This window comes from Crinia signifera, chromosome 2 (assembly GCF_055691185.1).
Source record: "Crinia signifera chromosome 2, ASM5569118v1, whole genome shotgun sequence".
Taxonomy (NCBI): domain Eukaryota; kingdom Metazoa; phylum Chordata; class Amphibia; order Anura; family Myobatrachidae; genus Crinia; species Crinia signifera.
The window spans coordinates 352,750,364-352,763,356 of record NC_139218.1 but is presented as its reverse complement, the minus strand read 5'-3'; the positions used below and the strand labels follow the sequence as shown (position 1 = coordinate 352,763,356).

At 45.0% G+C, this 12,993-nt stretch overlaps 1 protein-coding gene across 2 annotated transcripts in view; it reads left to right on the top strand.

The window, feature by feature from the left end:
• Positions 1 to 8,765, top strand: part of SERTM1 (serine rich and transmembrane domain containing 1) — a 43,814-nt gene extending 35,049 nt beyond the window's left edge. For both annotated transcript variants that reach the window (XM_083169777.1, XM_083169776.1), the window contains one exon: positions 8,096 to 8,765. In XM_083169777.1, the coding sequence (XP_083025903.1) occupies positions 8,221 to 8,553 (333 nt within the window). In that variant the 5' untranslated portion in view covers positions 8,096 to 8,220 and the 3' untranslated portion in view covers positions 8,554 to 8,765. The remainder of the gene's footprint in view (positions 1 to 8,095) is intronic.
• Positions 8,766 to 12,993: the final 4,228 nt, after the last annotated feature.

Below are 12,993 nucleotides of genomic sequence, written 5' to 3'. Positions count from 1 at the left end.
CACGCTATATCTCTGGAACTGATTGACCGATATGGACCATCCTGGTATCCTATTGAAGGCCCAGCGATTTGGAATTGAATAACATCAATCACAAGCTCCTGTGATGCCAGGGGGGGAACTGGAAGCTGTTGGAACCGGGTGGGGGTCGGAATTGACAGGTCCCATATTATCCTATGGGGAAAAAATGTTACAGCTTTGCCAGGCGATATCTCCGGTTTCCGGGGGGCTAGAGACATGGGGCTGGGCTCGTTGGAAAGCTCTGGTCCTCATCTACAAAATAATGACAGGGGGGGCACGTGCCCAGGTGCCCCCCCCCCTGAATCCGCCACTGCATACTGTACATATACATGTCATAATAAGTATACAGAAATCATCACATGGAATGCTACACCAACAGGCTTTCTGCTCAGATGTGTATGAGACAGAGAGGAATAAATAAGTTGATACTGTATGTATGTTTAATACATATACAGGTTGAGTATCCCGTATCCGAATATCCGTTATCCGAATTATTCCGAAAACCAGACATTCCAGAAAGTGAAAAAAAAATTTTTTTTTGCTAAAAACTCACTGGGGACATTTGTAACAGCATCACTGGGGACATGATATGTAACTGGCACTATATATGTGCAAGACAATGATTGCTTGGCATTCAAATTCAGTGCTGAGATAGTACACACATTTTGGGCCTTATTCTGGTTGGTGCGGCCGGGCCGTACGCGTACGTCCCAGGGTTTTTTATGATCTGCGCATGCGTACATTCGCTAATGCGCAGGCGCGAACACTCCACAACGCTTACGGACGGGTCTCTACGTGCGAAAAAACCTGTACGCGAGTGTACGGGCATTGGGGGCAGCATAGGGGCGTGATGAGGGGAGCGGCCGAAATAATGAGGGAAAATGGGCGTAAATATGGGTGTACACGGGGGTGTGCACCAAAAATGAGCTACTACTACCGCACGATCGACTAAAGCACCGTTCATTTCGGACACAAAACAGGCGGCCGCCAACCGCCATCTCAAACCACCCCTACAGATACCGCATGCCAGCGTGCGCCTGGGTTTGCTAATTTACGCTGATTACTACCAAACACATACACCTGAATGTAATAACCAATGCTGCAGTCTATTAAGTCCAAACCTTGATTTCACTACCTGCAAGCCACACACAGCACTCAAACACATTGGAAGCTTATCTTTCTATACTTCTCTACATTTAAAGGTTTGTTTAATTTAAGGTAAGAATCTTTTTAAGACCTGCTTATATATGCTAAGGTAGGTATTTGTTAAACAGTTAGACACATTCACTACGTGCTTTCATAGACTTTACACAGTAGCACACTCAATCTACACAAGTCGACATGTGTCAACGTGTTCACTCTAATACAAACATAGGTTTTGTATTTATGATACAATAACATAAACCACATCTAACACCTACAAAGGATGTTTCAGCAATGTTTTAAGCCCATGGCCACTATTTTGCACATTAATTAATTCAATCAATTAATTAATTTTCATAATTATAGTTCAAAGGCAAGATTTGCAGGTCCATATATGTGAAGGGTATGCCAGCGTACACGGACGTACGCTCACTCTCACGAGCGGTGACATAAGCTGAGTTTTCTATTGAAAACAATAGGGACCCGTCCGTGCAAGCTGGCGTACGCTCAGATAGCCGCAAGAAGTCGGTGGGAAGACGGACGAGAGACGTCCGTAAACGGTGGCGTACGCGCAATTGTACGCCAGTTGTCGGAGTGTAAGGGCTGGCCCGTCCGTGTACGTTGGCGTACGCTCAATTGTACGCCACTCCCCTTTGACGTTGTTTCTGGCCGTAAGTATGCGGCTGAGTTGTGGGTGGACTTAACCCCAACGGCCGCGTGCGGATAGCGTACGTTAATAGCGAACGTACGCACGTTTGGCCGCTACGATCAGAATAACCTCCTTTGTTTCACGTTTTGAAACCTTGTTTTTTGAACAAATAAAATATATTTGTGTGTATTTTATGTGGTAATAAAATATATTTGTGTGTATATTATGTGTTTATACAGCATAAATGCAAGATACTTCAAAACACATCATTGAAATATTAAAATATTCCGAAATACGGAAAAATCCGTTATCCAAAATTCTCCTGGTCCCGAGCATTTTGGATAAGGGATACTCAACCTGTATAATGTAAGATACAGATAACAATGTAAGTAATGCAGGGAGATAACACACAGGAGTACTATGTGTGCTGTAATGAAATAAATATTAGACACTGGGCCTAAAGTACAATCGGATGATGGTTTGTGCACAACTCCAACAGTGACAGATCTGCACATGAGGATGACCAGCGGAGGGGATGGCGGTGGTCAGAATACTGATGCCAGCATCCCTATAGAGGGAATCCTGATATAGCTCGGGTAAATATCCTTACTTCCCCCTGCCCCCCAAACCCTTCCGCCCCACAGCCTAAACCTACCACCCTACCCCACCCCTTTAGTTCCTAACCCTAATCTTCCTACCCTGCACCCTAACCCTCACGTACCATAATGTAACCCTAACCCCCTCTTCTAAGTGCTTAACCCTACCTACCGCAGCTTAACCCCAACCTTCTGCCCCACCTTGCAGCCTCTCCCTAAATCTCCCACTAGTGCCTAAACCTAATCCTCCACCCTCAGCCTAATCCTAACCCTCCCTGCCTACTCACAACCGGGATCCTGGCATTCGGTATTCCGGCATCTGCTTTCTGACTGTGAATCGGGACAACAATGTGTCACTGGCCTGACAGTGGTGATCCTGTCCCGTTCTCGGCCGGCTCGACTGTGATTTTGCAGACGGGATTCAATGTCACAAAATCTCACCAATCCTCCATCTCATACATCTTTACTCTCATCGCAAGATAAATTTGCACTTGTTCTATTCTATTTGCCTCTCTACCTCCCCTGTTATATAGCCTATCTTACGCCCGCCTGATACAACCCTCTGCATGTTATCCCTACTACAGTCCCATGTCCCATTATTTCCTATTACAACAGCATTGCCCATCCAAGTCTAGACAGAAAGCTCTTACAATCAGTATCATGTGTGATCTGTACTCCTTTGTCAAACGTGTATTTGTTGTTATTATTATTATTATTGTTCATTTATGTGATGCCACAAAGGCTCTATGGCACAGTACTGAATAGACGTAACATGATACAAACAAGGACATAATTCGATAAGAGGTGGCTTTGCTCATGAGACTTTACAATCTTGGGGAATTTAGGTTTTATGATGACAACAAAGTAGTGGAATGCAGAACCCAGGGATTAGGAGGAAAGCTGGTAGGCTTCAATATAGAAATTATTAAAAGGGTGTGTCCAAAGGCTGGGAGGCAGCAAGCAAGTTTTATTGGGTTGGGGAGGGCAATCAAGAGGTAGGTGCAGCACAGGAGAAGTCCTTTAGGTGAGAGTGTGAGGAGATAATGCTGTGTTAGTGTTCACTGTGGGGTACAAGTTGCTAGTTTGTGTGGTCACAACTTACAAGAAAAACATGTATTTGCTTTTATCATTTCTCTAGTTGCTCTTATATGACCTTGAATCTAATATCTAGAGCAGGTTCCTCCAATTATTTTGCTCTGGGACCCAATCAGACAATAAAAATAATGACAGGACCCCAGCAAGTTACTGCAGAAGGTCATCACATCACATGTGTAGTCAGCAGACAGCACATACATGGCAGCATTATGGAGGCACAAAATGATGGGAGGAGTCTAACATAACAGACAATTCAACACCTTTTCAGACTCCTTGGATCACTGACTGAGATTAGAAAAGTCATCAGCCTCATGGTCAGCAACATGGAGTCATGTCCCCATGCTGAAAAGGTCAGGACCCACAGTTTGAGAACCGCTGATCTAGAGATTTGCAGAAAATTTGGTACTCGGTATTAAATTTGCAGTGATAGGAGGGAGATTTACTAAGCTGCTACCATAATTCACTGTGATGCAATGTATTTATATGTTTGAGTGCTCAAGTTGTTGCTGAGTATAGAGATACATGACCTTTAACATGTGTAGAGAGAGAGTTAGATTTGGATGAGGTGTGTTCAAATTGAAATTGAAATTGCAGTGCAAGAATAAAGCAGCCAGTACAAAATAACTCACAGAAACAAAATAATTCACCGAAACCTACTATCTCTGCACATCTTTAGAATGTAAGCTCTCACGAGCAGGGACCTCTTACTCATGTGCGTATTCTTTCTTACTTCAGTAGTCTTCCACTGCACCAAAGCACGCTGTTTGCTGCCACCTGGATAATTATGTTGCAGTAATCGGCTGATGTTCCTATAATCATTTACCCTGTACTTGTCCTGTACTGTCTGCAAGTCTCTTTTTTCCTGTTTTGATTGTGTGCACTCTGTAAGTGAGCGCTGCGGAACCCTTGTGGCGCCATATAAATAAAGGATAATAATAATAATAATAATGTTATTATTAGAGGGCCTAGTGGGCAGCATTGTTTTATCCATTTGCTAAAAAGCAGCTTTGTGATCAGGTCTTAATTAGCCCAGTTTAACAATTCCCCATGGTATCCAAGGAAAAATGTTACCAATGCCTTTTTCCTGGTGACTTCTTCTGACTGGGCCTCAGCGGCAATGAATGAATACAGGTTGAGCGACTTGGGCCCCCCAATAGCCTGTGTGCATTACATACCCAATGGAGATACGCCAATGGAACATGTATGCTGAGAAAATACTCACATAATAAATGTCATGTGATTCATCATACCAGTCACTGTAAATCAGGCTTGGCCTGGCCTGGCAGGGAACTGGGGGATTCACAGGAAAGGCCCACTTTTTTAGAGGGTGAAGCCTGTTGCAAACTTTCAATGTGTTAATGCCAATGGGCAGTTAGTGGCGGATGACTGACCTGGTGGCTGCAAAATGACTGTTATCGCTGGAGGGCAGTCATCAGCTACTGACTAACCAGGAAGCTGCAGGATTTCGGCTCCGTTCCTAGAGGAGCCGTGTAGCCGCGGGGTGGACATCATGTTGTATCTTGACGTCGCATTGCATCGTGATGTCAAGCGCTGGACTCGTCCGCACTATTTCCTAATGGTCCCTTAACGTCCCAGTTAGAAACCTCTGAAAATAAATAAAGGCAACTTGAAGAAAAATAAATCAACACAATATGTTGGCTTGTTGACACTGTAATGTCAGCAATGTTGAAATGCTACAAACAGCATTTTACGTTCTCAGCAGTACAATTGCCATCATGTTGACATTTGTACTGCAGGCACACATGAAACAACCAGAGGGATTTATGACACAATATTGCTGCGTCTTTAAGATTAATGGCTACAACTGCTATTTATTGGCACAGTAAAAACTCTCATAACTAACCATTTTATACAACTTTAAAATCAGCCATGGAACAGGGTTGCCTACTTTTAAAGCCTGGAGAGGAGACTTTCAGCAGTAGTTCGGGGGGTGGGGCCTGATGTAGACATCATCAATTGTCATGAAGCAATTTGCATCGTTAGCCCTGCCCCCGCCGAGCTGAGAATCGTGGGAAATGAACGCGACTGTGGGGGAGATGGGGGGGCACCGGTATCTGGGAGGGTTGCCCACCTGTCCAGGTGGCTGGCAGGGGAACCTGATTTTTTGGAGCCTCCCGGCCATTCCAGGAAGGTAGGTCCTCCTACACTATTGTAACACCAAAATACCCACCTGTGGGAAGGTAGGTACTATTGTAACACCAAAATACCCACCTGTGGGAAGGTAGGTACTATTGTAACACCAAAATACCCACCTGTGGGAAATTCACCAATCAACATACTGCCTCTCTGTACCCCTCTCGTTTTGTCCCAGCATTTTACAATCTGCAAAAATGAAGAACAAACAATTCTTTGTGTTGATGCTGTTCCCACCCCCTGATGAATGCTTTTAAGGGGTTGTCAGAAAAGTAGGGACACAAACACACAAAAGAAGCATTGTGTATGAGCGAGCTTTGCTGTAAACTGCTGCAGATGAGCGAAAGAGAAAATCATTTTCTATTATTAGGCATATTAATTAGCTTTTTTATATTTTTAAGCTCTATAGCAAAATTGTACATGTATTTTACAAGTATATATTTACAAATTGAAGATTACATTTTCTTTTTTCAAAGTATTCACCAGAGGAGTCTTTGTAGTGTTTCTGTGCTCGAACCAATTGGTGAACCATGTGCCCAAACCAGTCCACAGCAGGTGTGTCTACAACATGATGAATGAAGGTCCCCATTGCAGCTTCAGGTGTCTCATAACGAATCCAAAGCAACTTGCGCTTGATTCGTGGTTGCAATTGATCAGGCCTGGATTGTACACCGGATGACTTAGTGCCTGCATGTGTTCATGGGCCAAAAAATGCACCACTTTACTGGACTTGTGGGCAGGTGCATTGCTGTGATGGAGAAGGGCACCATGAGTGAGTGTTCTTGGACTGCACCTGGCTTTCAGCACTTGCTTGGCAGGCACTGATTGCTGTATCCACATGATTGGTATGGTAGCTACATGACCAGTCTTGGCCAGAAGAACAGCCACCATTTGCTTGGCCATGTAGGAACTTCTGTAGTGGTGCATCTCCAACTGTGGTCCACTAGGTTCACTAATGTTAGGTTTTGGGGTCACAACTGTAGATCCAGAACTCATCGCCAATGATGATCTCCCAGACAACATTTGAACTACCGCCATTAAACCTGGCCATCATATTTCGATACCATGTCATCCATGCATTCTTCAGTTCTTGAGTGAGCTAATACGGCACCCAGAGTGCAGAAACCCTGCTCAGAACAACCTTTTTGTGGAGTATCAAGCAGATTAATCCTGATTAAATGCCTTTCTCAAACTGAGCAATGGTCACTATGGTTTCCACCTCAAATATGGCCCAAACAGTAGCAATGTTGTCTTTGGTGATGATGATCACAGGTCAATTAAAGCACTCCTCGTCTTCCAGGGGCCATCTACCACACTAAAAGTCTGCATACCACTCAAACACAGTGGCTTAGGATGGTGCTTTCACCTCAAAAGCAGCTCGCAATCAGTCAAAGCTCTCCTGCTGTCTCAGACCACTCTTGTGGTTGTAGAAGATCATTTCTCTCCAACGGTTGCATTCCATAATGAGTTTGTGAAGGAAATAAACATTCTGACTTCTTTGGTGCACAGTTCTGCTTATTTACGGTTCTGTGCCGTGTCATTTCACAAGAACTTTAGTCTGAGATAGTCATATCGTGTCTACTCTACCTACAGGTGTGGCAGTGTTCTGCTTGCATATAATCTCAACATAAAAGCATACATGTGATATGGTCACTAATGTAGATCGACCCACTTTAGGTCAACATGCATTTGGTCTACCACTGAAGGTCGACTGGGCTTAGGTCGACATCTGAAATATGCGAACATGGCTTATATACCACTAAAGTGGGTTGGCCCATAACCATGCCAAGGTGGCTGCCTATATGTCAATACATACTAGCAGCAGTAGGATGGTATGTAGCCAAAATGTGACATTGTCAACATTCAGAATGTTCATGTTGGTTTTAAGGTTATATATATATATGTAACTCTGCCCCCCATCCCCATGAATGCCCTTGACTAGTGCCTCCCCAATTGTGCCTCTAAATCAGGCATGTCCAAACTGTGGCCCTCCAGCTGTTGTGAAACTACACATCCCAGCATGCCTTGCCATAGTTTATCATTTTTTAATAGCAAAACTGTGGCAAGGCATGATGAGATCTGTAGTTTCGCAACCGCTGGAGGGCCATAGTTTGGACATGCCTGCTCTAAATGCATATGTTGTGGCATCAGCAAGTGATGAGCTCTTTAATTACAATCTCAATATTGTATTATCATTATGCCAAGACAAAATGCGAATACAGGTTGTAGTACGTGGAAATTCGAGCTGGTCGCTAGTTCTTTGTAAACAAGACCCTGAGAAAAACAGAAAGGTAACAATTAATTTTAAAGTCTCTGTTAAGATACCGAAATACATGCCAGCATTTATATATCCCATATCAGCAATGTAAAGTGTAAAGTATTATTGATGAATGGACTAATGATTGCATAGGATTAACGTGGCTTTATTGATCTATTTCAGTTTGACCATCACCACCAGATAAGATGAATTTAATGCAAGGACCTCACCGGTGGATCTCTAAGCTGTAATAAAATTTGTGATCCCTGCGTAGACCTTCCAGAGTCCCCAACATTGCTCATGCCAACATGTCAGGACTTGGTCCTTCAGTTGCGTTACCAGAAGAAATGGGGAACGGAACTTTTCTGGAACTATTCCCCACCTCTCTTTCGACTTCAGTGGATTCCTCGTCCTCAGCAACCAACCGGTTATCAAACGTTTACGTATACGTGTCCATCTTTCTTAGCCTGCTAGCGTTTCTTCTACTGCTGCTAATCATTGCTCTTCAGAGACTAAAAAATATTATCTCCTCAACGTCGTCCTATCCAGAATATACCAGTGATGCAGGGAGCTCCTTCACTAATTTAGAAGTTTGTAGCATTTCCTCCCAGCGGTCATCTTTTTCTAACCTATCTTCGTGAGAAAAGATAAAACAGAATTGCTAAAGACAAGGAACGTGGATATATTGCATGTGACTCACACCTTTGAATCCGAATAGACATCCCCCATTCTCTTTGAAATGCTGCTGCTTTTTAACTCAATTTTGCTTTTGTCGTTTATTCGTTTCATCTGCTTCGTGCCCAATTTCAGTCAACTTGAATGTTTCCCTTGTTAAATAAACGTATAAAGCAAATGCAGTCCCTCTAATCAGGACACTCACAGAGATCAAAGCATTTTAGGTTTTCGAGCTCTTGATGTAAACAGCGACTTGAGCTTTTACACCTGCGTATAACCCGCTGCACACTGTGTGTCTATAAGTCTTACGTTTAGTGTCAGGATTTTACATTCATGAGTGTACTGCAGACACAGTTTTAATTGAGTAAAGTTTCTGTAGCCATGCATCAGTAAGAATCAGTACACCTACAGGAAAGTACACTGTAGTATTAACCAAATGGCATGCAAGCTATCTTCACTGAATTGAAACTACCCACCCAAATTTGAAACATAGTCAGCTGGCTATAATGAGGCAAATGGGGGCAACTGTCTATGGCAAAAAAACTCTTACAAACAAGTTTAAAGTGTGTATGCTATACTATGGTGACTGCCTGCAGTGGCGTAACTAGAAATGTAGTTCCCCCCTGCCAAAAAAAATCCTGGTGCCCCCCCCCCCCCCCCCCCCCCCCAGCACACTGACAGCACAGGTACAGGTGTAGGGAGAGATGATGGGCAGCGAGCGAAGGGAGAGATGATTGTCAGGGAGAGGGGGCAGATACTGGCAATGGAGAAGGGGGACAGATGCTGGGGAAATGGGGTCTGAATGGCATATGCTGGGCCGAGAGGGGGACAGATGTGCGGGGAGAGATGCAGATGCTGGGGAGAGATTGAGGGGGCAGATGTTGGGCAGACAGGGTAGCCTCCGTGTTCCAATCCAGGCCAGGGATCCGATTCTCCAATCAGGGGAACATCAATTCAGCATGTGCCGAGCTCCTCCAGTCATAGCTTGGCACATGCAGTCCTAGCCCTGATGGCTGATGCTGCGATAAGGAGGGCGGGGCTGGCACCGCAGTGAGGGAAGTGCAGGGACGTCCCCTGCTGCTGCTCTCTTTCAGCATGAGAGCTGTCCTCCCTCCTCCCCTCTGCTGCCGGAGCCGCTGCCTGTTACACATTGACAGGTGCAGCAGCAGCTGACCTGGCAGCAGGGAGAATACCTATAAATACCAGCAGGCTCACACCCTCAGTGAGGGGGGGGGGGGGGGCGAGTGGCAGGGAGAGGTGGGCAATGCAAGGTGGAACGGGAAGCTGTCTGGCTCTTTGTCTCAGGACGCTCAAGACACGCCCCATGGGCGGTTCATGGGGCAGGTCACTGAATGTCCTCACGCAGACTGGCAGCCTCAATGAGAGCAACATGACCCTGCGCCCCGGCGGCTCTATCGCCCCCCCTGTCACCAATAGGGCTGCGGTGCCTAAGTTATGCCACTGGTGACTGGGTCAGCAGTCAAAGGGTATATTTACAATGATGGGAGTTCTATTGAAGATGGGATGTTGGTATGGGTAGACTATCCTATTCAATGTATTATGTTCTAGAATAACAAAGTCCCATCTTCAATAGAACTCCCATCTTAGTAAATTGAATCCAAAATGTCAACTAGAGAATGTCAACATTTCATAAGTGTTAACATGCAGAATGTTCACATAGTATATGTCGACATTCATCATTTTTGACACTTATGAAATATGGTCATATTGGGTGGGATGTACTAAAAAAATGCAGTAAAAACCCATGTTCCATGGTTTTTACCACATTTTCAAATTCACCTTCTGGTGGGGCTCCACTGCGGGGGTTATGCCAGCCAAGGGCGTAACTACCATAGGTGCAAGGGGTGCAGCTGCTATGAGGCCCAGAGCTGAAGGGGGCCCATCTTTACTGTTTACGTAATATGTGTTACATACATTTATCACCATCAGTTGCTAAATAGGGGGCCCTTACAAACTTTCGCTATGGGGCCTACGATTAGCTAGTTACGCCTGCCAGCTAACCCTATAGAAGCCTATGTGCTTCTCTTCGCAGAGCTGCTGTGTGAGGGATCCGGCACGGATCTCTCCCAGCATGCCCGCGGCTGCCAGCTTCTCTGCGCATGCGCAGTTAGACATTCCCGATTAGAAATGAGGAAGTCCAGGCAGCGGCGAGAATCATGAAGTGCAGCTCTTATTGGGAGAGCTGCCCTTTGCGTTGCTCATCGCATATGCAAGATAAGCATCGGTATAATGGGCAGTGGGCTTGGTACATCCCGGCTTGGTACATCCTGACCAATGTAATAAATGTATTTAAACAGTGTCTGTTACCCTAAAGTTAGACCCTACCTTCCCACTGTCCCGATGACATCGGGACAGACCCACTAAGTAGAAACTGTCCCGATGTCCCACCCACAGGCCGCTGTGGGGGGGGGGGGGGGAGTAACAGTGGGAGGCTGCTTTCCTCTGCAAAGCAGTGGTAATCACTGAACAGCACACAGCATCTAACAGTGCGGGGCAGGGAGACAACCATACCCCAAAATGACAAAAACAGTGGTCGCATCGATAGGTCACACACTTCATCAGAGGTCACACCATCCCCTCCAAAGGGGATACCCCTCTGGCATGGCAGATCCTAACTTCTAACCCTAAACTTAATACGAATGTCAGTATTTTACTATGTTGACATTGTCACTATGTCTGTCAACATTTTGCTGGCTTTCACAATAATTAAAAAAAATCAACACTGTTGTTTTTTTACATTGCAGCAGTGGTTCCCAAATATGGTCTTTAAGGCACCACAACAGTCCAGGTTTTAAGGAAGGCCATGCTTAGCCTCAGTTGACATTATTAGTACCTCTCTCAGTTTGGTTATAGTTACACCATCCCTAAAATCTGGACTGTTGGAGTGTCTTGAGGATCGTGTTTGGGAACCACTGCATTACACAATAGAAAAATTCTCTTTGAATGCTGGATGTTGGGGGCACCAGTTATAAACATAATTTTGCCATATAATGGTGTTGTTTATGGGATACATATGAATTGACAAATTTGCTGATATAAGCTGATTCTGCAAATAGGATGCCAGAAGAGAGAATACCAATGCCAGCATCCCAGCTAACATCCACAAGATGGAATCCCAACATCAAATCCTGACTGCTGGAACACCGATGTAAGTATGTGGGGCGGCTTAGAGATGCCTGTGGGGGATAAGGTTTAGACTTAGGCACTAGTGGGGGACTTTGAGGATAGGCTGCAGGGGGGAGGTTATGGTTTGGCTGCTTAGTAGGGAGGGAGGGTTAGGCTGCGAGGTGGGAGATTTAGGTTTAGGCAGCGGAGTAGGTAGGGGAGGGTTAGGCTGTGAGGTAGGAGAGTTAGGTTTAGGCAGCGGAGTAGGTAGGGGACTGTTAGGCTGCGAGGTAGGAGAGTTAGGTTTAGGCAGCGGAGTAGGTAGGGGAGGGTTAGGCTGTGAGGTAGGAGAGTTAGGTTTAGGCAGCGGAGTAGGTAGGGGAGGGTTAGGCTGCGAGGAAGGAGAGTTAGGTTTAGGCAGCAGAGTAGGTAGGGTACTGTTAGACTGCAAGGTAGGAGAGTTAGGTTTAGGCAGCGGAGTAGGTAGGGGAGGGTTAAACAGCCTATCCTTCCCCTACCTACTCCGCTGCCTAAACCTAACTCTCCTACCTCGCAGCCTAACCCTCCCCTATCTACTCCACTGCCTTAACCTAACTCTCCCACCTCACAGCCTAACTTAGGCTGCAAGGTGGGAGAGTTAGATTTAGGCAGTGGAGTAGGTAGGGGAGGGTTAGGCTGCGATCTAGGAGAGTTAGGTTTAGGCAGCGGAGTAGGTAGGGGAGGGTTAGGCTGCGAGGTAGGAGAGTTAGGTTTAGGCAGTGGAGTAGGTAGGGGAGGGTAAGGGAAGGGAAAGGCTGCGCAGAGTGGGGGTTAGGGGAAAAGGTAAGTATATCACTTCAGAAAGGAATGGTACCGGACTATGAAAGTTAAGCTGCTTAACAGTCTAAAATTATGAAGAGATGAGTAGTTTCACCCTAAACAGCAAATATTACCAATGATAATCTGATACGTGTAGAATATTCTGTAGATATATAATTGGTAGCTCATTAAATTGTTCTAAGAACATTTTCAGGAAAAGTCAAATACTGTAAGTATGACAAGAGTCTAGTATGCTACCAAATTTTTTTTTATTTTTATATTTTTTTGTTTCTTTGTTCTACTCCCAGCAATGGAAATTGGCAAAGTGTATCGGAGATGTGTAATAAAAGTTTTCTGTCTATAACACACATCAGAAAGGTAATTACAGTATTACGATCATTTCCATTTTAGGTGCTAACCTTTACATCGGACCATCTGCCAGATACAATTTGCATTCAGTGAGCAGCAATGATCTTTGTCTG